At 37.7% G+C, this 25,562-nt stretch overlaps 2 protein-coding genes across 3 annotated transcripts; one reads left to right on the plus strand and one right to left on the minus strand.

Moving 5' to 3' along the window:
* The first annotated feature begins 582 nt into the window (after window positions 1-582).
* pum3 (pumilio RNA-binding family member 3) lies at window positions 583-19,692 on the plus strand. 2 transcript variants are annotated; one of them, XM_052117557.1, is made up of 18 exons: window positions 583-612; window positions 960-1,035; window positions 1,358-1,537; window positions 1,635-1,773; window positions 3,457-3,532; window positions 3,632-3,725; window positions 3,817-3,883; window positions 5,178-5,352; window positions 6,331-6,434; window positions 6,524-6,602; window positions 7,554-7,652; window positions 7,748-7,801; window positions 10,025-10,105; window positions 10,206-10,348; window positions 12,544-12,766; window positions 15,268-15,355; window positions 18,598-18,688; window positions 19,441-19,692. In XM_052117557.1, exons 2-18 carry the CDS (start codon window positions 966-968, stop codon window positions 19,565-19,567), a joined length of 1,890 nt encoding a protein of 629 aa, XP_051973517.1. In that variant the 5' UTR covers window positions 583-612; window positions 960-965; the 3' UTR covers window positions 19,568-19,692. The 2 variants fall into 2 exon arrangements, with proteins under 2 accessions (XP_051973517.1, XP_051973516.1); XM_052117556.1 differs by lacking the exon at window positions 583-612 and adding an exon at window positions 632-710.
* Window positions 19,693-22,385: 2,693 nt separating this feature from the next.
* kcnv2a (potassium channel, subfamily V, member 2a) lies at window positions 22,386-25,171 on the minus strand. Its single transcript, XM_052117893.1, has 2 exons — window positions 23,805-25,171; window positions 22,386-23,143 (listed from the first exon to the last, which is right to left on the minus strand). The coding sequence occupies exons 1-2, from the start codon at window positions 25,116-25,118 to the stop codon at window positions 22,901-22,903; spliced, it is 1,557 nt and encodes a 518-aa protein (XP_051973853.1). The 5' UTR covers window positions 25,119-25,171; the 3' UTR covers window positions 22,386-22,900.
* Between the last annotated feature and the right edge of the window lie 391 nt (window positions 25,172-25,562).

Here is a 25,562-nt window from a genome sequence, read left to right on the forward strand (position 1 = left end):
AATATTTAGATATTTAAATAAAACAGGAATAATAAATAGAATTTAATTATTATTTTTTTTTCTCTCTCCTCTCGTTTCTTCCAAAGCCAAGTATACTCCACACTCCAGATCAGTAGGTGGCGGAAATGCACCATTTATGTTGGTCTGCCAATCCGCCATTAAACACCAGAAGAAGAAGAAGAAAAGATGTGTAGCAAAATCATTGCTGCCTAAAAATCTGTTGCAGAGATAAAAAAGGATAAAAGATCTTTAGATTATTTTACAACAGTCATTGATTTTTGCAATTAATTACATCTTGGTTTTTGCTATATTTTATTTATATTTTGCAATTCTTTATTTTTGTTTGCAAAACTTTCTTTTTTTCTCTCGATACTTTATTTTACGTTTGTGATACTTAATTTTTGTTTTAAATTTTTTTTTTTTAAACTTTATTTTATTTTGCAATACTTTATATTTTTGCAAATATATGTGGCATGGAATTGATTCTATAGGGACTTTAGGTAGAAGGGCTCTGGTTACGCGAACGACTGTCGCAAACGATGCTCCGCGTAACATGTTTACGGCACTTTTGGTGGACTGCAATGCCGTAAAGTAATTTGTCCGTACACATGGGTAAGTAAAACGTGTTCGTCTTTTTGCTGAAGATTAATTAGATATTTCCTGTTTTTGGACAACAACTACTTCGATATAATGTGTTGTATTTTTAACAGGTATTACAGTACTTGCTTGTCATGTTTTTATGACAACTGTTTAAGAAACTATTAAAGCAAATGTTGCCAGTGCGTGTTTCTGAGCAATGCATTGTGAAGACACGCATGTGGAAAAACATCCGAATATTTTTTACATGGTTGTATGAAGGGATGTTTGATTTTGATTTTAAATTTTTTCTTCATGCATTTCACCTTTGTAAGATTTCCAATACGGTAGTTAAAAATAGTAACCAGCAATTCCTATTACAGTTCGATATGGAGACAAAACCAAAAAAGAAGTCGTTCACTTCAAGAGATGGAAAGAAAACAACATTCAAAACAAAAGGTAACTATACCTTATGCATAGATAGCAATGGCAAAAGTAAACTTTTTATTAAGGGGTGATATGAAAAATAATTTTAATTGGAATTGTTTTCTTAACGTTTTTCACAGTTGGTTTTAGTTTTTTAGTACAGAATCACTTCATATTAGATTCATATTCAGTTATAATTATGATTAAGATGAAAATATGGATCTGACAGCTAAGGGTCTGAGAAGACACTAAATCATAGCCAGACAACACTAAAATGAAAAATAAATTAAATGTATATAAAAATATAGATTATAGACAAGAACAGTGAGGCATTATCTGTATTTACCTTCATCAGGCAAACCTGGAGGAAAACCAATAGGCAAACGGCCCTTTAAACCTCACAGCTCAGACAGAGTAAAGAGTATTAAAAAATCAGGGGGAGACGGACCACCACAGAAATTCAACCGAAAACCAACAGACGGCAAGTTCACAAAGAAGAGGAAATATCCTGATGGGAAAGGGAAACAGGAGGAAGGTACACATATCAAAATATTTCCTGAAATGTCAAATATTAAAAAAGTTACAATAGTGTGTTTGGTGTAGATTAATCAATAGTTATTTTTTCTCTAAAGGCTCTAAAGACAAAAAACCCAAATGGGATGAATTCAAACAAAAAAAGAAAGAGCTGAAACAGAATCGCCAACAGATTGAAAAAAAGGATAGCTACCAGATTGTAAACAGAGCAAAGCAAGTGTGGGAAATTGTAAGACGGTAAGTGGTTTATTTTAATTACCTACAATAATTTTTTAGATGGTATAGTTTGCATTGTTTCTTTTTTTTTTTATTTATCCGCTTTTCTCCCCAATTTTGGATTGCTCAATTCCCACTAATTAGGAGGTCCTCGTGGTGGCGCGGTTACCTCAATCCGGGTGGCGTAGGACAAGTCTCAGTTACCTCAGATTCTGAGACAGTCAATCCGTGCTTCTTATCACATGGTTCATAGTGCATGAGACATGCGAGAATAGTATGTGGAGGCTCATGCTATTCTCCACGATCGACGCACAACTTATCATGCACTCCATTGAGAGCGAGAACCCCTAACCGTGACCATGAAGTGGTTACCACATGTGACTTTACCCTCCCTAGCAACAGGGCCAATTTGGTTGCTTAGGAGATCTGGCTGGAGTCACTCAGCACACCCTCCAGGTGTGGTAGTCAGTGTCAGTACTCGCTGAGCTACCTAGGCCCCCCATGTTGTTGTTACTTGAACTATTGGCACTTTTGGCCCTTCAGACTATTATAAAATAAACTCCCTTAAAGGGATATTTCATCCAAAAAATTATAATTCTTTCATCATTTACTCACCCTCATGCCATCCCAGATTTGTATGACTTTCTGTCTTCTGCTTAATGCAAACAGAGATATTTAGAAGAATATTTCAGCTCTGTAGGTCCAAAAATGGTGACCAGAACTTTGAAGTTCCAAAAAGTGGATGAAGGCAGCATAAAAGTAATCCATGTAACTCCAGTGGTTAATCTTCAGAAGCGATATAAGTGTGGGTGAGAAAAGTGTAAATAAGGGTTTTGTAGAAAGTGTCGTTCTGAATTGTCATGCAAAGTCAATGATGATTTCCTTACTTACGCATTTAAAGGGATTAAGAGAAAGTGGTCTAATGCATCCTGATTTCTCCTCGACAATGCAGATTATGTGGTCATAAACTCATGAGCGATGTTCTGATCGGTGTTTGAAGAGAGTGTATGTGCATGAAAAGACTGGATAACAAACATTATAGGATGGAGCTCAACAACTAGTCAGCACAGTGGAAAGTATTCAGTGTTTTTCGGAATAGAGTGGGAAAAGCACATACACTACAAACTATACCCATTTGTACACACCAATGTAAAATATAGATGGTTCCTCATATTCGCGTATATACGGTCAAGTACATTGGGGGGGAATCTCAGAGTTTGACATAAGAGGGAAACCCCACTATTGCAGCGCATTTCTGGTGCAGGTTGTGATGGAAAGTTATGGAAACAAAAAACCAACAAGCAATGTAGAATGAAATAGCGAAGTCTTCCTCGGGTGCCTTTATTTGTTATTTAAACAAGCATCATGGGAAATGACATTGCTTTTTGGAAGGCTGCTTGCTGACTGAGCGCATGTATAGGGATATCAAGGGTTTAATAAGAATGCATATATATTTTTTTTTTCCATATTTAATTTTTTTTTTTATATTGGTCAAAGTTACAACAATTAAAATGTATACATGAAATGCATTTGTAAAAATAAATTATAACTGCATACTAAAAAAGTTTACAATGCAGTTTTAATGTGCCCTTCGTTTAACTAAATAGAAAAGTTAAAATATCATTGTTTTAATAAATCAACCCCTGGAACATTAAAATTGTAGAAACAACCCCAAAAACATTTTTTTTATGTGTGGAAATGCAGGAAAGATTGTGATAAGGACAAGAGAGCCAAACTGATGAAAGAACTACAGAATCTTGTGCGAGGCAAAATAAAAATGGTGCGTAAAGTACATTACGTTTTCATTTGTTCTGAACATTCATATTTGGTCATTTAAGAGTTATTGTAAAAAAACCTATATTTTGGTTGTCTTCTCTAGATTGCATTTGCTCATGATTCGACGCGAGTGCTGCAGTGTTTTATTCAGTTTGGCAATGATAAGCAAAGACAGGAGGTGTTTGATGAACTCAAAGGTGAGCATTGTCTTCAGGAGAATGTAGCTTTTGTTTGTGAAATTAGATTAGTCTCTTATCATCTTTGTCCACCCTTATGCTTTCTTTCTAGATCACTTTGTAGAGTTAAGCAAATCAAAATACGCCAGAAACATTGTAAAGAAGTTTCTAATGTATGGGTAAGTCACTTCTATTTTTCTACACCTTTATTTTTAAGGTTTCATTATTGGTTGAGTTTGAATAAAGTTGTTACCATGCAGATGTCTTGTGGATAATGCAGATATATCTGCTGTCATTGAGTGTGGGGGCGGGTGATACGACCAAAATCTTATATCACGAATCACGATATGGGTCATTTTACATCATGATAACTATATATATCACGATATAGTAAAGGTTTTCTGGAAAATCAATAAAAATGGGTTTATATATAAAATAACCCTATTGTATTGCCTATTTTTGTAACTCCAGTGAATTAAATACTTTATTAATAAACTACTTCCTCTTTATTTGGAATAAGATAAACAATTAAATAAAATCAACTTTTTTTCAAAAATCAACCAATATCCAACGAAAATAAACATTTCTTGAAGAAAATTCATATGAAATAAATATCACTTCTTGCTAAATAAATAAATGACCGAATTGATGCCGAGTTCATCTTTTGGCTTTAATAATATTCTTTTGCGTGCTTCATTTTGAGGTGGTAAAACAGATTGCTTGTATTACGAGTGATTATCGTCACGTGAAACAGTAGATGACATTTTTCTGCTCTTTACACCGTGTCGCACCTGTTTTAATAAAAAGCTCCTCTTCGTTTTCTTGACCTGTTTGGGAGTCATCCAGTTCTGTAGAGATTTCTTTCTCTATTTTGGTCAAAAGTGATTCGAGTAGCTCGAGTGCTACTGATCTCACCTCTGCTGTCTGTGGAGCACATTTATCGGAATGCCTGCTGGTTTCGCGTGCACTTCGAAGCTCCAGAGACCGCACGCTCCACGGTCAAGTGAAAAATGTTGATGTGACGTTTAGATGTCAGATGTGAAGAATATTTTAGCACTTTTAAAATGCCAAACGTATGATGAAGGTCATTAAATTAGCTTGGACGGCTGCAGAAATGTTAAATGCTGGGAAAAACCCTGTCCATGTTTCTTAATTTCTCAGTCTCACGTGAAGCCCTGCCTACTGATAGAGAAGCCTACGCTGCGCACATGATATTTACATATCGCGATATACACAATATAGCAAATTCTCATTTGACATGATATATATTGTCATATCGCCCAGGCCTAATTGGGTGAATTACATGATATTCTTTGTTGTAACTTGGTGACAGTTACACAGATAATATTTAGTTCTCCATGTGATTTACATGCAAATAAATTAATTCCACAATTGTTTTAGTTTTATAGCTTCTAATGTCAGGTTATTGGGAATGGTCAATGGTCAGCTTGTCTTCATTCTTTTCTTATACAGGAGTAAACAGCAGGTGGGGGAAGTGATGTTGACTTTTAAGGGGAAGGTCAGACAGATGCTTAGACATTCGGAAGCGTCTTCAGTGGTGGAGTACGCTTACAATGATAAAGCCATCCTCTCTCAGAGACTCATGCTCACTGAAGAGCTCTACGGAAACATATTCCAAGTCTGCAAGGTACAAGTGCTTTCAGTTTTGGGGACAAAAGATGTTTACATTTTTGTAAATAAAAACGATGATCCATGCAGTTTATTGTGAACTGTTATAGCTGTTAAAGGAATAGTTCACCCAAAAATGAAAAATCTCTCATTTAATCAACCTGCCATTCCAGATGTGTATGACTTTTTCTGCAGAACACACAGATTTTTAGAAGAATATTTCAGCTCTGTAGGTCCTTACAATGTAAGTGAATGGTGACCAGAACTTTTAAGCTCCAAAATGTACATAAAGGCAACATAAAAGTAATTCATAAGACTCCAATGGTTTAAACCATGTCTTCCGAAGGGATCCAATCGGTTTTGGGTATGAACAGACATTTATCTATTATTTATTTATCAGCAGTCTCCTTGGAGATCATGATTTCAAGCTTGATTACACTTCCTAGCACTATGTAAGCTCTGCGAGACTGCATAAAAAAACCAGTGAAAAAGTGACATTTTGGTCTGTTCTCACCAAAAACCGATTGGTTCAATTCTGTAGACATTGATTAAACCGCTGGAGTCATACAGATTGTTTTTATGCTGCCTTACTGTGCTTTTTGGAGCATCAAAAGTTTTGGTCATATACAGAGCTGAAATATTCTTCAAAAAAAATCTGTGTTCTGCAGAAGAAAGTCAGACTGACACATCTGGGATGGCATGAGTGTGAGTAAATGTTGAGAGAATTTTCATTTTTGGGTGTACTATCCCTTTAAATATAAAATCATATCAACATTGAATACAAACTAAAAATAATGCAGAATATTTAATAACCCATTAGAAATTTCCCAGTTTCCATTTTTAGAGTTATTGGGAGCATGTTTTTCCACAATCAGTGTTTTTAGAGCTTAATTCTTTTTTACCACCATTTTCAAAACCATTTTAGTGGTTACACATTACACAACAATTGCCTTTTAAGACCGTGAATGCAGGTATTTGACCACTACAGTCACTGTAGTCCACAGTTTGTCCTACATTAGAGAAGATTTTGGAGAATAGTCCAGAGAAACGGGAGAGCATCATGGAGGAGATGAAGCAGATCCTCACACCAATGGCACAGAAGTGAGTTGCTCATGTAGTATTATGCTGTAGATTGCAGTACTTCAGTTCTGAAACTGTGAATTAATATACATCATGTTTTCCCCATACAGGGAGGCTGTCATTAAACATTCACTGGTCCACAAAGTTTTTCTGGACTTTTTCGAGCATGCACCAGCCAAACAGAGAACAGTAAGTGTTGTGACCAGCAATGACCACAGATCTTGGTACCTGATCTGACGCCTGTTCCATGAAGGTTGCTGAACAACTCAGGTTTTCAGGATTGTTTCAGTTTGACAAATTCAAACCAATTCAATCAGGCTTTATTGTTACAATGATGCAGCTCATCAACGTTCTGTCCACTCAGTCTTTGATCCTGACTTTAAGTGGACATGAACGAGTGATGTTTGCTGCACATAACCAATCTTGTGAGAGAATGCGATTCACTTCTCGCGAGAGACAGGATTTACCTCTGCTGAAAGCTGATGATTATGAAAATAAGAATTTAAATTCATTTAAATTGTGCACTAGACATTGTTATATATCCTAACTAGCTAACTAGGCCTCATATAACTTCAAGTAAAATACTGTGTTCATCTCGAGTCCATGAAATAAAGAAGGGGTTTGGGTGGCATTCACCCCTTTCCATAGCAATATTGAGCTTTTAATATTTTAAAATCTCTTTATTTTTCCAGCTATCATATAAATCCATCTTACTGGCTGTTTTCTAGATTCCTAATATATTATGTTTATATTTTCAAAGATAATTTTTGCTTTGGCTAAAGAGGGTAAATGAAAAGCAATAACATTTTAAATAAAATACAACACTCTTATCTGCTGAAAATCTTAGTTTAGATTCTCAAATAAATAATTTAAGTGGATTAAGATTTATTTGTAAAGTGGAGTGACTTTACACTCAGCTGATTGGTTCAGCATCTGTTAGCGATCTGTAATATAGAACAAAATCGTGTAGCGTAAGTTGCTGTGGCGATGAACACCACTAAAAGCCGACAAATTTTCATGGTACCTGAAACCAGGAGTTGAGGCAAACTATACTAAAACTTACTTGACTAGCCACTGAGACTGGTTTCATGGTACAGGCCACTGGTTGCTCTACAAGTTATTGTTTTTATGTCTTCACAGGAGATGATCGAGTCCATCAGAGAGTCTGTGGTATATATGGCACACACACATGATGGAGCCAGAGTCACAATGCACTGTTTATGGCATGGCACACCCAAGGTTTGTGCTTATCCTGGAAATTCAATATTGGTTCTTGAATGCTGCTGTTGACTTTTATTGTAACACATGTTTAATTGGTTCTCTTTGTTTTTCAGGACCGCAAAGTTATACTAAAAACTATGAAAACGTACATTGCAAAGTTCGCAATGGTAAGCAGTCATTCTTATCTTTAAAATATATAAACGGGTAAATCTCACACATCATGTCTGGGTCATTTTACATTCCAAAATCAAAAGAGAAAAAAATTGCATAAAGAAAATTAAGCTTAGTTTAGACCATGAAGATTCTGGCATGTATTTTCAAAGCAATTCAGCACATTTTACTCTCAAATTCTCATTACTATAATGTGTCCTGATGTTTTGCGCTTTTTTTTTTAGTTTTTCAATAAGATTCTATTTATTAACATTAGTAAATTCATGACATGAACTATCACAGCATTTTCTTTTTATCTTGTTTAAAGTTTATTTATAAATGTTCAATTGTTTATTGTTATTAATGATAGTTCTTAATGCACACATACAGCTTTTAATTAAAAACAATTTATATGTTGAAATAAACGTTAACCACGATTGAGTGCTGTAAAAATATTGTTTATTGTTAATTCATGTTTACAAATAACAATTTCAAACAACGGTATCACTTTACAATAAGGTGGTACCGTTGTTTGTAATTGTTATTTTTAAAAAGGGTTCTCATTATATTTGCTTGACTGTTAAACAATGATTTTAAAAGCAGTATAATATATACGAGTAAGAAATGTAAATACATCACAATTTCAAAATATATATCGCTCTTTCAAATTACCGGAATGGGAATTGGGTGGTAATGTGCTTAATTGTCATGGAAATAATGTCAATGCATAGAATCTTAAAGGTACCAAAAATAAACTTTATTTTCTTTAAGCTTAAAATAATTAACTTTTTCTTTGGTGAAATGTGACCTGTTTCTTTACAGCAGTGTTTCTGAACTGGTGGGTTGCAACTCAAAAATAGGTTGCAGATCTGTTTTGATATGGTCGCAGACAGAAGAGAAATGCCAGGTTTTTCCATGCTTTTCAAATTTTTGGTGGTCGCCCAAGCTAAATTTTGTCCTCAAGAACGGCAGTCTGTAATGAGGAGGCCCCGTCCAGGCTTTGGACAGCCCTGCGTTTAAAGCGTGGTTTTTACTTGAGTGTGCCACGAACCATAACAGAACCAGTTGCAAGTGATCCACGATCTATACTGCTGTGTCTCTGCGCAAGCTTCAACCGGGCTTCTGACGACATCACGCCACAGTCCAAAAAGCTGAAGTGACCCATTTGTTTTCTAATTTAAAGTGCTGTTTTAGAAAGTCAGACATCTCAAACAGACAGCCTGACATTTTTAATAGGACGAAAAAACCACACTTTGCATACAAAAGAATAAAGGTTTTTCAAATAACACATAATCACCCTTACTAAAATCTTTCATGATTTTACAATAGCAAAATAGTAACTGATATTTTGACAGATCTTATAGTTTCATATGAAATAATCATTTGCATTACAACTGTGGCAAATTAGTTTAGACCATAATTTATTTGAATAAATATTTTTATTTTTTTAGATAGACTAGCTACATTGGCCATCCATGGTCTTACCTGTTCTTTTATGTTTTTGCACTGTAAATATAAGGGCTTTAAAATCTGGGCGTCCAAGACTTATCTACAAGTTATGGACAAAGTTTCCTCAAGTTCTTTTTAAATAATGTTTGATATTAGGAAATAAACTGGCCCTTTTACTGTGTTGGGTCACATTTTGATGTTCAATGTAAAATATGTGTCCTGAAGCAAAACCAGTTGAGAACCACTGCTATACAGGCTTTTTCTTCCCAATTTGGAATGCCCAATTCCCACTACTTACAAGGTCCTCATGGTGGCGCAGTTAATCAACTCAATCCGAGTGGCATTGTACAAGTCTCAGTTGCCTCCGATTCTGAGATCATCAATCTGTGCATCTTATCGCGTGGCTATTTGTGCATGACACCGCAGAGACTCGCATCATGTGGAGGCTCATGCTACTCTCCGCGATACACGCACAATTTACCACACGCCCCATTGAGAGCAAGAACCCCTAATCACAACCACAAGTAGGTTTTCCTATGTGACTATCCTCCCTAGCAACCAAGCCGATTTGGTTGCTTAGGAGTCCTGGCTGGAGTCACTCAGCACATCCTAGATTCGAACTCAAGACTCCAGGGGTAGTAGTCAATACTCGCTAAGCTACCCATGCCCTTCTTTACAGGCTTTTTAAGATTTACCCAAATAGTATAATAAATAGTTTTACTTTTGTCATATTTTCTGTCAAGAATGGTCTTTTGCTGAAGTAAAATTCAAATTTGTTTTGCTTCTTTCAGGGTGAATATGCTCATCTTGTTCTGTTGGCAGCCTTTGATTGCATTGATGACACCAAGCTGGTTAAACAAATTATTATCTCAGTAAGTGCTCTTGCGCTTCAAACTTCATGATATTTATTCCTTATTAGTTAGCTATTTCTCTGATCTTTACATATTTGTTTTTTTCTGACTTTGCTCTCAGGAAATGCTTAGCCCCTTGTCTGAAATAATCAACAATAAACACGGTAAAAAAGTGCTGCTTTACCTTCTGACCCCGAGAGACCCAACCCACCTCTTACCTGAGATCATTAAGGTGCTTGAGAAAGGTGACGGCAATGCACACAGGTATGTCTCAGGACGTTTTTGCATCTACTTAAAGGAGTAGCTGTCCCAAAATCTAAAACTCACAAAAGGAGAAATTTTGAAGACTCTTCTGGTCACCCTTCCATGCAATTACCAACAACAGGAGCTAAAGCTCTCAAGGTTCTAAAAGTATGCAAACGCACTAGAAAAGGCACTGGAACATTTTTTCATGAAAGTGGTCTAGGCGCCTTGTGTGTTATATTCCAAATATTCAGAATTAATACAATAAATTAAGCCGTTATTCACTGATAATCATCCCCTCTAATGAGCATTTTGGAGTGAAGCTTGAGAACTGAAACAGTTCGATTCACGTTTTTGTGAAGCGGATCAACCAACAGGGTTGTACAGTCATGGAAATCCTGGAAAAGTAAAGGAATTTAGAAATGGTGTTTTCCAGGCCTGGAAATATCATGGTAAAACAAGTTAACACCTTATGTTTTGGAAAAGTCATGGAATTTTCTAACTAAATATTTTCAGAAATACAAGTGTGCTAAGAATTCTTTAAGTTTGGAGCGATTGTGGAGATATGTGTATAAGCACTACTCAGAGCAGTTGGCAAAGTGCGTTGCTGCATAAACTGAGTAGGTGGGAATAGGTGTAGGCCATGCGGTGGTGCGTTTTGCACTTTTATTAACGCTGGAGAAGTTCACTCATGATAGCTCAAGTTCATATAGATAGTGTATTAATTGTATTGTTATACGATTAAAAATGATAGAACCATCCATACCTCTGCGGTGTGTTTCTCTGAGATGGATGTCGTTTCGAGACATTTTGCCTCCAGTTTCCAATCCTCAGAAATATAATGGACTGTCACAGATATGTAGGGGGTCATGTTTATGTTTGACAACATCTTTGGTCAATGCGACAAAGTCAGCCGCATTCAAATCTTTAGTTCTCTCGTATTATTGTACAGATCGGGATAGCAGTGTTGAAGTACTTGTGCCCCGGCAGCTTGTACTGTTTGTCAAAAGTTTGAAGTAGATCTCTAAAACTCAACTGTATGATAGGGGACCATCTCCTTTGCGATATAATTGGAGACAGCTGCTGTGCATTGGGCCCACATTTCACTGTTTCGTTTGTACTTAGTGCTTTTTGCAAAAGCTCCGATGATAGATGGCTGACTTCGATCTTTGCCGACCACAGCTTTTCTTGGTGCTAGCTTAGCAGCATCAGCATGGTGGTGGGCACGCAAATGTATATATAGGGTTGAGACTTCTTCACCGGCACAACTCTCATGCAAAGTTTGCAAATTGCCTGTGTGATATCCACATGCTCGTTTTTTGAGTCTGGTTTAAAACCGAAATATTGCCAAATAGGTGACAAGACATTTTCTTTATCTTTTTTCACAAAATTATGAAAAATTATCTCTCCCCGATCTCACAGGCTGATGATAGGACGATCTGAAAATGAAGAATATCACACAACACTACTGTCAAGCAAGCCTGTGGTTTGTTCTACGGTTGCGCTTTGCTCATACAGCTTGGGTTTCGCTTACTGCCGCTAGGTGTTAATTCAAGCTTAAATTACTCCTATGGTAGAGATATTCCTTATTATGTTACCGGGACATGATTAATTGCATTAATTTGTTTAAATTATAATTTTTTTATAGAATTAATAACACAGAATTAACACATTAAATCGACAGCCCTAATATAAACATTTGAAAATGCTGCAAAACAGTTTTGAAAATGTCATGGAAATTTACTAATCAAAATGTGTATGAACCCTGATCCAACGAATTGAAAAGATCCGACTCAAAAGAAGGATTTGTTCACAAATTGCTACTCTCTTGAATGTGTAAAAGGAGAGCTTGGGTGGATTTCACAATTTTCAATGAATAATGACTAGAATTTTGGTCAGTTCCTTATACAAAGATATCATATTTTCAGAAGACTTGGAATATTCCCAAATCATATGGACCAGTTTTATGGTGCTTTTTTGCCTTATTTTGTAGCTTGAAAGTTCTAGTCCCCATTCATTATAATTGCATGGAAAAGCATCACTAGCACAGTCATCGGAATTCCACCTTTTGTGTTCCATGTAAGAAAGGTAATTAGACAGGTTTGAAACAATGTAAAGGTAAATAAATGACAGAGTTTTGGGTGAACTATTCCTTTAACTGCATTTGGGTTATGCAAATAGAAAAGTTTTTTTGAATGGATTTTTCTCTCTTGCAGTAAGAAGGATGTAGCGATCAGGAGGAGAGAGCTGTTGGAAGCTGTGTCTCCACATCTGCTGCAGTATCTGTGTGAGAACGCTCCCACTATGGTCATGGATAAAGCGTGCAGTGTTGCAGTGAGGGATATACTCGCAGCCGCCATAGGAGATCTCAGACCTGCTATGGAGGCTGTGGCAGCCCTGGCAGCTGAACCTTTTGTGTCAGGCAAAGAACATAGCCAGGTAATTAGTCCACTGCCTTTATGATTAACGCTGTTCAGCATACTTATTTTTGATACCCATGGTGTAAATTACAGGGGGTCTAGGTTAGGTCTCAGACCCCCTGAATACAACAGGAGACCCCCATGAAAGCTAATCTGCACATTCTGGGGGGGGGGGTCTAGTTTGAACTCGGTACTCTGTAGTAATGCATTGGCTATATTCAATTTGACATCAAAATGTTTCATTCTTTTTGGTGTAATTTTCTAAAACCTGATCTGAATCAGAGCTTTTAAGATTGGAGCAGCAGCCCAGCTCTCCCTCTCGGCATATCTCTCACTCGCTCACTCACTCACTCACTCACTCACTCACTCACTCACTCACACAAACACGTGTTTGCTTGCTGGGCGACACATTCAACATCTCATTTGCACTCATTGTATGGTGGAATTTAAAAATCATCAAAACTCGACAAGAGCGGTATCGCACATGTGTGCTACATTCACACGAAATGCAAACACCAGCGAAGTGGTAGACCTGTGGTCAGCTGCATGAAAACAGTTGAAAGTTTTTAGAAACTTGCCACAGGCCAGTCAGACTCTCGTGGATGCGCGTAAGCAGTTCAAACAGTGACCGTTTACATGGGACACCAGACAGCGGCTTATTGTGAGAAAGAGGCGTATTGCAAGAAAGTAGCATTCCTGTTTAAATAGACTGTATACACAGCAAACTCAACTCCTGTTCATGCGGCTCGTTCAGTAAGCAGCGTTCTCCACAGCAGTGTAATTTCCCCACAACACTTGTGTAATTGCAATAGTGGGCTTTCCCTCATACATAAAACTATGGGATTTCCCCAGTGTACTTTAGTGCATATATATGAATGTGGGCTGTCGATATTTTATATTGGTGTGTTTAAATAGGTATAGTTTATAGTGTATGTGCTTTTACCACTGTACTCTCAAAACCTTTGAATTTTTTTCTGCTTTGTTGACTTGTTGTTAGGCTCCATCCTTCGATGTTTGTTATTCGGTCTGTTCACGGACATGCACACTCCTCAAAAACCTGTTACTGCGCCTCTTATGTGTTTACGTGACCACAGAAGCTGCGTTCTCATAGAGAAAGCAATTTAACACACCTAGGCTTCTCCCAATCCATTAAATGGTGTAAGGAAATCTGCATTCTTGTTTACATGACATTTCAGAATGCCACTTACTGCAAAAACCCTGGAACAAAGTTTTCTTAACTGCATGTGAACGTGGTCGGTGTGTCAAGTTTTTATCAAAATGTCTCGAATAAAGGTTGTGTATATTGTGTGAAAAAAAGCAAAGAACGTAGAGATGTAACGCAAAACAGAAAACCGATGTTTTAATGTTATCTTAAGAACAAGATTTTCCTGTCATATTTCCACAAAAAAAAAAAATCTGTTTTTTTTCACCAAACCTACACTCCTTTCAATTCCATTTGCCATGGCATTGTTTTTCCTTCATTCACATACAAATTTCACCTAATGGGAAATACCTGAAAAAATATACATTATAATAATAATATTTATAATATACCGTTAATTATCAAATCAGCTACTTGTAGGTAAGTGTGCACTCCATTATTCTAAAGAAGAATTGCTTGTCTCTATAATCTTTCATTAAAACTTAAACACCTGAAATAACTTTCATGCATGGCTGAGGTCACCAGTGCATGTTATTTTTCAACCCCTCTTTTTTTAAACTTCCTGTATTAAAAGAATACTTTTCATACTCCGGTCATTCCTGATGAATAAAATGTAGTCCCACCCTACATTTGTTCTAATGAAAATGTTCCTTTTTAGTGAAGTTTCTTCTGTACATCAATGTTTTCTATGTTTTTTTTTTAACATGTATCATTTTCTAAATAAAAGAGAAACGTCTTTCTTGGCATTGCATTGGCAGTGTGAAGTATTAAGACGTTGCAGGGGCTAAAGACCCCCATAATACATTATTTTTCTTAAGTGGGGTGAATAGATTTGTTATGAAGAATGTTCAAAATGGGTTCACATTGACTGATCCAATCATAATGGAGATTAATTTGTTTATAGAATACTTAAGATGTTATTAAAGTCAAATTTGATTGACATGAATTACTCAAAGCATCTTACTGTCTCTGAAGTATTTGCTTACCTTGACAAATTTTACCTAATGACTATACTGATTTTCCCTATATTTTCACAAAAATCCACCTGGAGGCCTTTAACCAAGTACGGGGTAAAAACACCCTCACCACACTTTAAAAAAAATAAATGATAGATAGATTTTTTTTTTTTATCAAAACAACCTTTTGTTATTATTTCCATTAACACAAACAATGTTGGTCCATCAAAATTAAATAAAAAAAACAATCTTGACGTACTTAATCATCACAAAAAAGGCAAATTGTATTTAAGGTGTGCCTTTAGCCCGGTTACTTTGCGTACGCTATACTTTTTATTACTCTATACTTTTTGTCTTTTTATTGGGAGATTGCTAATGGTTTGATTGTGTTTCCTGTCATAGCTCCATATGGCAGAACACCCTGCTGGGCATCTGGTCTTGAAATGGCTGATTGAACAAGATGCCAAGATGAAGGAGGCAGAGAGAGAGGGTAAGTACAGAGCCCACAGGTTGGGCTAAAAAGATTTATGGAAATTGAGGCTGATCTAACATATTGTACTGTGCAAAAGTTTTAGGCACTTGTGAAAAATTTTGCAGAGTGAGGATTTCTTAAAAAATTACGTGAATAGTTTTCATTTAACACTTAATGTCATACAAAGTCCAGTAAACATAAAGCTAAATCAATATTTGGTGTGACCACCTTTGCCTTTAAAAAGCACCAATTCTCCTGGGTACACCTGGACACGGTATTTCTTGGTTGTTGGCAGATAGGATGTTCCAAGCTTCTTGGAGAATTCACCACAGTTCTTCTATCTATTTAGAATCTATTGCTTCCGTCTCTTTATGTGATCAGTGAGGGTCTTTGTGGGAGCCATGACATCGGTTGCAGGGCTCCCTGTTCTTCTGTTCTAATCCTTTCTATTTGCAAAAGTAATTTGGGAGTTTGGGAGTCTAACATTTATATTTCCTATTGACACACTAAAGCTGAAGATGTAAATTACCATCTTAAGACAATGCTTTTGTGAAACATCTTATGTGCTTAAGACTTTTGCACAATACTGTGTATATACAGTGCATCCAGAAAGTATTCACAGCGCTTCACTTTTTCCACATTTTGTTATGTTATACAGCCTTATTCCAAAATGGATTCAATTCATTATTTTCCTCAAAATTCTACAAACAATACCCCATGACGACAGCATGAAAATTTTGTTTGAAATCTTTGCAAATTTATTAAAAATTAAAAATTAAATAAATCACATGTACACAGGGATGTAGTGGAGGCTAAACGCACGTAAACGCCGTTTACGCACCTCCCAAAATTCGGAAATAGCGTTTACCCACCTCCAAAGTGGGTTTATCCACCTCTAAATTGCGTTTATCCACCTCTAAATAGATAGTTCCTAAGCCATTTTAAATTAAGCTTATGTCGTTTTAGTTTCATATTGTTCATTATTAGTTTCATAGGTTGTTAAACCTAAGACGAAGTCTTTCATAATGCTCTGCTGCCAGTGTTTCCCATGCGCGTGCATCGATATTGACTACTACCAGCTATATACAGCGTGCTGACCTCAAAAATCCAGCTGTATTCTAACAATAACTTAGCTCTCCTTATTAGCTAGGCTCCTTGCATGCTGGCTAATAAGTAATAACTGACAGTGCTGTGTTGGACAGATTTATGCAGCGGTGTTCCATGACGGAGAGAGAGCGCGAGAGGTACGGGTGAGAGAGAGAGCGCGAGAGGTACGGGTGAGAGAGAGAGCGCGAGAGGTACGGGTGAGAGAGAGAGAGGGACGAGCGAGAGGTAGCCTAGTGCTGCGCGAATGCGCTACGGCTCTCTGCAATCAAATACGAATTTTAAATAGGCTTAGTAAAAGATAAAAAATAAATCGAAAATCAATGTGTGGCGGTCGGCGTTGATATTGTGGCGGGTAAAAATTCTTTGATTCCAGCTTGTTAAATGTGAATATGTTCTAGTGTCTTCTCTCCTCTGTGACAGTAAACTGAATATCTTTGAGTTGTGGACAAAACGAGACATTTGAGGACGTCATCCTCCTGGGCTTTTGGGGAACACTGATCCACATTGTTCTGACATATTATAGACCAAACAACTAATTGATTAATCGAGAAAATATTCAACAGATTAATCGACTATGAAAATAATCCCAAATCCCTAATCATTATGTACAAGTGCATTGCATTGGAAGCCCTGGATATAAGCCTCCCTCTCTATCTCTCTTAAATATTTTTGTTCTCTCTGTTTTGTCATTTAGTAAACTTTATAGATTTCAAACATATTATTCCTTCTTGGGTCTATTTAACAAGAACTTAGATTAATGTATGAAAATGTATGAACAACCAGTGATACCCTTGGTAGTACCATCAAATGATAGCCTATAGCGATGTCATCAGGATACACATACACCGGTAGGCAGTGGCCCACCTTACCGGGTGACCACGTCATGGTCCACCAGAATTTATAGTTTACCCACCTTTTTTTACCACTACACCTCTGCATGTACATAAGTATTCACAGCCTTTGCCATGACACTCAAAATTGAGCTCAGGTGCATCCTGTTTCCACTGATCATCCTTGATGTTTCTACTTGATTGGCGTCCACCTGTGGTAAATTCAGTTGATTGGACATAATTTGGAAAGGCACACACCTGTCTATATAAGGTCCCACAGTTAACAGTGCATGTCAGAGCACAAACCAAGCCATGAAGTCCAAAAAATGGTCTGTAGACCGCCGAGACAGGATTGTATCAAGGCACAGATCTGGGGAAGGGTACAGAAACATTTCTGCAGCATTGAAGGTCCCAATGAGCACAGTGGCCTCCATCATCTGTAAATTGAAGAAGTTTTGGAACCACCGGGACTCTATCAAGTGTCATGTCTGGAGGAAACCAGGCACCGCTCATCACCTGGCCAATACCATCCCTACAGTTAAGCATGGTGGTGGCAGCATCATGCTGTGGGGATGTTTTTCAGCGGCAGGAACTGGGAGACTAGTCAGGATCGAGGGAAAGATGAATGCAGCAATGTACAGAGACATCCTTGATGAAAACCTGCTCCAGAGCACTCTGGACCTCAGACTGGGGTGAAGGTTCATCTTCCAACAGGACAACGACCCTAAGCACACAGCCAAGATGACAAAGGAGTGGCTACAGGACATCTCTGTGAAATGTCCTTGATTGGCCCAGCCAGAGCCCGGACTTGAACCTGATTGAACATCTCTGGAGAGATCTGAAAATGGCTGTGCACCAACACTCCCCATCCAACCTGATGGCGCTTGAGAGGTCCTGCAAAGCAGAATGGGAGAAACTGCCAAAAATTAGTTGTGCTTATAGCATCATACGCAAGACTTGAGGCTGTAATTGGTGCCAAAGGTGCTTCAACAAAGTATTGAGCTGTGAATACTTATGTACATGTGATTTTTAATACATTTGCAAAGATTTCAAACAAAATTCTTTCACGTTGTCATTATGGGGTATTGTTTGTAGAATTGAGGAAAATAATGAATTTTAATCAATTTTGGAATAAGGCTGTAACATAACAAAATGTGCTGTGAATATTTTCAGGATGCACTCTGTGTGTGTGTGTGTGTGTGTGTGTGTGTGTGTGTGTGTGTGTGTACATGCATATATATATATATTACACATCTATTATTATTTTTTTTTGTGTGTGTTTTTTTTTTTAACTGTCTTTGTATGCCTCATTTTGGTCCACAGAGTGTTTTTCCAGGATTCTTTTGGACAAGGTTGGAATAGAGAATCTCAAGACATGGGCTTCAGTCAACCGTGGTGCCATTGTTCTCTGTTGGTAAGTTTATCATCACCACAGACATTTTATTGGTCAGATAACAAGCAGATCTATAAATAACAAAATAGACTCACTTTCATCTTTTCTCATTCGCTTTAAAGTTTGTTTCCTTTTTTTGTTGGACATTAGCATACCACAACAGCCATTGTTCTGTTAGCGTTGGTTGCTTAATTATGCTAAAGATGCACTTAAATAAAATGGACATGTTTGACCCAAGTTCACAAAGCCTGTAAACACACCCTCCATCACAACAAATTTGCTGCTTTTCCATCATACAGTCTTTTAAACCTTGTTTTTTTAGCTAGAGGAATTCCCTTGAGTCAGCTTTGAGTTAAGCACATCTTCCACGGTCGTGCCTCATTATTCCGTCCTGTTGTCTGTATGATAATAAAGTGCTAAACTGTGGCTCTCAGCTGCCGTTGAAGGTGGCGAGCCCTTGAGTTAGACACCCCGTGATGGATTATGGGTTCTTTCCACTCCCTGTTTACTCCTCAGTCTTTGTGCCTGACCTCTTATAATCTCTCTAAGACTTTAAGCAGTGTGAGATTTGTTTCTCTATATTATATGCTCAGCCTGGGCTGTTTGTTTAAATTTCCACATCATTGCCCTTTTTCCAGCAATCTGACTTCAAATATTGAAACCCCATGCAGCATACATTGAACATTGAATCTATTCATTAATCTTTGCATTGCTGGTTTTTGAATTTGTTTTAAGTTTCGGCTACTTATTGGGTTTTGATTGGGTTTCCACAGCCTTATCCAGAGTGCAGAGAAGACTGTTGCTGAAGAAGTGAAAGTTGCATTGAAATCCATCCTTCCTGAACTACAGAAGATCCAGAACTCTAAAGGAGTCGAGGTGCTGCTTGAGAGACTGGCCTGAGGTGGTCACACAAATCACAAGATTTGGTTTCATAAGTCTTTGTTATTCGTAGTTTTCTCCTTCATCTGGATTTTTACTCTTGAATTTGTATGCTGATGTATGTAAAAATAAAATACACAAGAATAAATGGACCTGTGATTTGTTGATTGTAAAATTTTACAAATCCAAAGTGAATTTCACGGAACCTAACAATAATTTGTTTTGGTCCTATTTCACCCCAAAATCAGAAGAATGATTGTGCCATTTTCTTGACCATTGAGAATCGTGTACTGTAATGTGAAAAATTTATCATACGTGTACATCTCATTAGAATTTATGTTAATGCATGTCAAAATGCAAAAACATCTTTGTGGTCATAAAATAGGTTTAATTTTCTTTATGCAAATAGTATTTTTGATTTAGGTGTGAAATTGGTCCTGGGCATTTCTTTGTTATATGCACCCTTGAAATGTATCAAAGTTGAGGTTGATTCTATATTAATATATTTTGAACATGCGTTCAACTACTTTTAAACAAAAAAAACAATAGAAAGTGTTATTTTGTAAATACCATAGTCATTGTTATAGGGATAGTTCACCCAAAAATTTTAATTCCCTCATTTCCTTTCATACCACCCCAGATGTGTTTGACTTTCTATCTTCTGCTGAACACAAATGAAGATTTTTAGAAAAATACATCAGCTCTGTAGCTCCATACAATGAAAGTAAATGGCGACCAGAACTTTAAAGGTTAAAAAAAAGCGCACATAAAGACAGCATAAAAGCAATCCATAAGACTCAGATATTTGAATCTAAAAATCCATACTTCCCTACTAAACAGTGCATTCAGAATGTATTCAGACTTCTTATTTTTTACATTTTGTTATATTTCAGCTTATACTAAAATGCCTTAGTTTATTATCTTTTCACATAAATCTACACTCCAAACCCCATAATAACAAGGCAAGAAAAAACTTAAATATCACATTGACACAAGTATTCAGACCCTTAACTCCGTACTTAGTTGAAGCACCTTTCGCAGCGATTACAGCTTAAGTCTTTTTGGGTATGATACGACAAGCTTTGCACACCTGGATTTGGGGATTTTCTGCCATTCTTCTCTGCAGGTCGTCTCAAGCTCTGTCAGGTTGTATGGGGACCATTGGTGGACAAACAATTTTAGGTCTCTCCAGAGATGTTCAAGTCTGGGCTCTGGCTGGGCCAATCAAAGACATTCACAGAGTTGTCCCTAAGCCACTCTTGTTGTCTTGGCTGTGTGCTTATGGTCATTGTCTTGTTGGAAGGTGAACCTTAAGTGCTCTGGACCTGGTTTTCTTTAAGGATATCTGTATTTTGCTGCATTCAGCTTTCCTTCAACCCTGGCCAGTCCTTCACCGTTGCTACCACCACCATTCTTGACTGTTGGGATGGTATTGTACAGGTGGTGAGCGGTGCCTGGTTTCCTCCAGACGTGACTTTTGGAATTGAGGCCAAACAGTTACATGTTCGTTTCATCAGACCAGAGAATCTTGTTTCTCACAGACTGAGAGTCCTTTAGGTGCTTATTTGCAAACTCCAAGCAGACTTTCATGTGTCTTGCACTGAGGAGAGGCTTCCATCTGGCCACTCTGCCATGAAGCCCAGATCGGAAGTGTTGCAATGATGGTTTTCCTTCTGCAAGTTTCTCACACATGATCTCTGGAGCTCACCCAGAGTGACCATCAGGTAGGTGGATGGCTTTTCTCAACTGCAAGTGCTAAATATGACAGAATAATTGTTCCTTGTGCTTGAATGGTGCTTGTTTAACGTTCGTAACGATCGCAGATCGTTTTTTAGTTGTTGTTCTTATGTCATATACTCTGGTTTAAGAGACAATACCCATGTCTCTGGGTGAAGCATGCCCGAAATTTAGTCATACTCCTCACATGTATGTACTGTTTTGCGGGCAGATAAGTGCGTCCATCAAATACTGTAATACTGTGACAGCATGTAGTTATGCCTTCAGAAGCAATATTATAGGTGTGGGTGAGAAACAAATCAATATTTGAGTACTTTTTTTACTATAAATTCTCCACCCTGTCCAGTAGGTGGTGATATGCAACATGAACTGGGATTGATGGTAAAAAAAGGTTAACTAACCTTTAACATGGTTTGTATAACTAATGTGAGTGACTTGGGAAGAATTCTTGCGTGCTTGAAAATGTATTTTTTTGCCCTGCTCTGCTTCCATCTGGAACTCTGGTCTTTGAATGATCCCAAGGATTAATCTTTGAAGGATTATCAATGCTTGCATGAGCATACTTTTCACATTTAATTACATTCTAGTTGTCTGAATTCTTATAGATGTTGCGGTGGCCAGCTTGTCTTAAGTCAACAGGTTTTTTAATTGAAAGTCCCAAACACGCCAATGTTTTTAAAAACAGTTGTAGTGAAGATGTCAATTCTTAATTCCTTTCAAGGTTCATAAGGTTGTCCTACAAACGTATTGCCAATACAGCACATTTAACTTTACAGTACACCTCTTTGCAATATGTCGGCTCAGGACGCTTCAAGAGGAAAGTAGTTGCATATAAATCGGCTTTTCCCGATTGAAACTTACACAAATGCCTGTACAAGAATAGAAACGGTAGTGAAGCTGAGCTGTGCTTGGCCAGATGTTTAACCTTGAACTTTATTTGATTATTTGAAGCTTTTGTTTGTCTGCCCTGGATTATTTCTGTTAATCTGAACATTGGTGTTTGTCCCCATGAAGGTTATTTTGATATGGCATGATTTCTTATGGTGAGGGGAAAACAATATTACAGTGTATTGCAAAAATGTCATGATTCTGTATTCCCACACCAAGAATCAGTATTTTATTTTTCACAGTACTTTCACAGGAAAAGGAGACTGATCACTATTCAGTGCAAGTCTTAGAAGTCAATATGTAACTAACACTTGGGGCATTGTGACATTGGGTCAACCAAAAAACAGATGTTACATCTCAGTTTCCTTGCTGATTTCCATTATTTCCATGCTATAAAACAGTGAACATCAAAGAATGTCTTTGGAGCATCAAGTCATATGTTAACACTCAAATTATTGTACCCAGAAGAGTATGTATTAAGCCGGGCATTTCTAAAAACCCAAAAGAGGTTCACTACAAAGGCAGGTTTTTAGAGTTACATATCTGTTAGTGCTGTCTTAAATGCATTGATTCATCTTAAAACCACAAGCTTATGTCTGTTTCAAAAATATTCTCAGTATGAAAATATTACATTTGAACACATACCTACACATTGCAGTACATTACTGTATGGGAGTACAGTGCATCAGTCCATGGAAGGATACTAATAGTAGATTACCGCATGGTACCCTAAAAGCATTCTGCAAATGTCTTGGCAGCCCTTTTAACAAACCTCACTTTTCCACGATTCTTGATATTGGAGGTGTATTCATAGGCTTTTAGCTTTGCATAGTAGTCTGAGAATTTATTGAACAGAATGGAGATTGGCATGCCATTAAGAATAATTCCAAATGAGATGCAGGCGAATGCGAAAATCCTGCCTAGAGGAGTCTCTGGAAACATGTCGCCATAGCCCACAGTGGAGATGCTTACCTGTGGAATAAACGTACAGTATGAGCAATACTCAAGTATTGCCTTTGAGTGAATGTACAAACGTTTTGAGGTACAAATCAGATATAAATTCATATCACCCCCTCCAATTGTTGAAAACAAATAAAATTGAATGTAAAATGAGCAGTAGGGGATTATGCAAAAAATAAAAAAGAGAGAGAGAGAGAGAGAGAGCAAGTAACACATTGACAACAGATGCTGTCATTCCATTTGGACTTAACACAGTTGAGAGGAGGCATTTAATAGCATTAAAGCAGAGAGAAGGATAGGTGTTTGTGGGACACCACTTCCGTTTGGCTCAGTAACAGTATTACCATGGTTATACCATTAGGCTCTTCGAAATGCCTTGGAGTACTATGTCCTTTCCATGGTATATGAATAAGGCAGTCATTTAATGACATGGTATTTCCATGTAATACCATTACTGTATCATGGTACCAACTTCAATACCTTTGTATGTGGATGACTTTATCATTTAGGATCCAAGTAATTTGTGTTAAAATGACATCAAAGATTGTACATAGCTTCAGTGTTCTACAAAATTGTTCATAAAAGTTAGGGTGGACCTTCTTTATACTTTAATGTATATGCTGAGATTTTACATTATACCACACAGGGACTTAAAAATATAATATGTACTTACAGCTGCCCACCACCATGCGTGTGGAATGCTGGTGAAGTTTGTTTGATGCACATCATGCTCTACGGTATACACCATGGCAGAGAAGGTGAAAATTCCCATTGCAATGAAGAGGAAAAGGCAGCCCACTTGCTGGTAACATTGGCGAAGTGTAAAACCAAAGGCTCGGAGTCCAGTTGAGTGACGCGCTAGCTTCAGGATCCGAAAAATCCTCATGAGACGCATGATGCGTAGAACCTGCCCCAATTTACCCACCCTCCCTACAGTCTCAATATCACTACCAAGTTTCCCATAGTCTTCATTCTCAAAACACTCTAGGGTCATCTGAAGGAATAATGGAAGGATTGCAATCAAGTCCACTCCATTAAGTATGCTCCTTACAAACTGTTTGAGGTCAGGTGTGGACACAAGCCGGAGCAGATACTCCATAGTAAAAAACGCAATGCAGAAAGTCTCTACATACTCACAGTAGGTCTTTCCACTCAACTGGCCATTTGTAGTCGTATACTGCATTTCCTCTACTGTATTGAGAGTCATAGCCACAAGCGATACCAGCACAAAGCAACTGGATGCTAATGCCATGAGTTTGGCTGTGATGGATGAGAAAGGCTTCTCCATCATGTTCCAAATGAGGAATCTTGTGTGACCAAAAGCCATGTCTTGGAAAAGATCTTCATGTTCCTCAGTTTCCACTTCTGCCTCCAGTTCTCTTTGCACCTTCAGCTGCTCGTTGAGTTCATCTTGCCGTTCCTCAAATGAAATACGGCAGCACCGATGGGTGTTCTTGATCCGAACACCCCAGTAGTTGATCTCTTCCAAGAAATTTCGTGGACACAGTTCATCTTTTATCCAGAGAACACCAGTCCTGTAGAAGTTGAAGATGTTGTGGAAGATGTCTGGGTCCCTGTCAAAGAAAAACTCATTATTCTGGACTGTATAATCATCACAGAGGTCAAGTTTCCTACTGTGGTCCGTGTACGTAGCAAGACGGCCGATTCTGGTCTTAGGATATTTTGCCGCTACCCTGTAAGAGATCTGGTAGACCTTGCCACCCACATTGATGTTGAGCATGTGATTCTTAGTTGGATTCAGCTTACTAGGGGTATAGAAGAGCTTATCCCCATCATCGTCTTCATACTCTGCATAGATGTCATAAATGTCCCGACTGAGTTCCTGCATTGAATTCCATTGCTTTACCCAGTTGTGTTGGCCAAATGGAAGCTCTGAGTCTTCTGGATCCTTTGGAGCAGAAACCGTGACCCCAAGTTTGTAGTTGGGAAAAAGGCTTTGCCGCCTCCTGCCCTTAAGCTTGATCATGGTGCCAGTGTCCTTTCGGCCGGGCAGATGCAGGTTACTGAGGGTGTGGAGGCATTACATGCCTCTAATACCTTTAAGTCAGACCCCTTAGCAACTGCGGGAAGCAGCACTGACTAATTTTGCTGACAGAGTGGATCTAAGCGCTTAAAGGTTTTAAATACTATTATCCTCTTCCAGATTTTCTCTCCCCTCCCTGATGTCTTTCATTTGCCTTCCATTTACAAATATATTCCAAAAGAATCAGTGGATATTATACCATTTGGCAAGTAAAAAAAATAATTACAAAATCAACAACAGTTTTCTCTACACTGAACTGAGCTCTGCAATATGACTGAGAACCATTTTACAAAGTGATGGACTTGGACCACATTCTAACCATTTCTTGTTGGAAATCACTGGGAATTGGACTGAAACATGATCCAATGGCCAACCTTGCTGCTAAAG

The sequence above is a fragment of the Xyrauchen texanus genome, chromosome 44, assembly GCF_025860055.1.
Source record: "Xyrauchen texanus isolate HMW12.3.18 chromosome 44, RBS_HiC_50CHRs, whole genome shotgun sequence".
Taxonomy (NCBI): Eukaryota; Metazoa; Chordata; class Actinopteri; order Cypriniformes; family Catostomidae; genus Xyrauchen; species Xyrauchen texanus.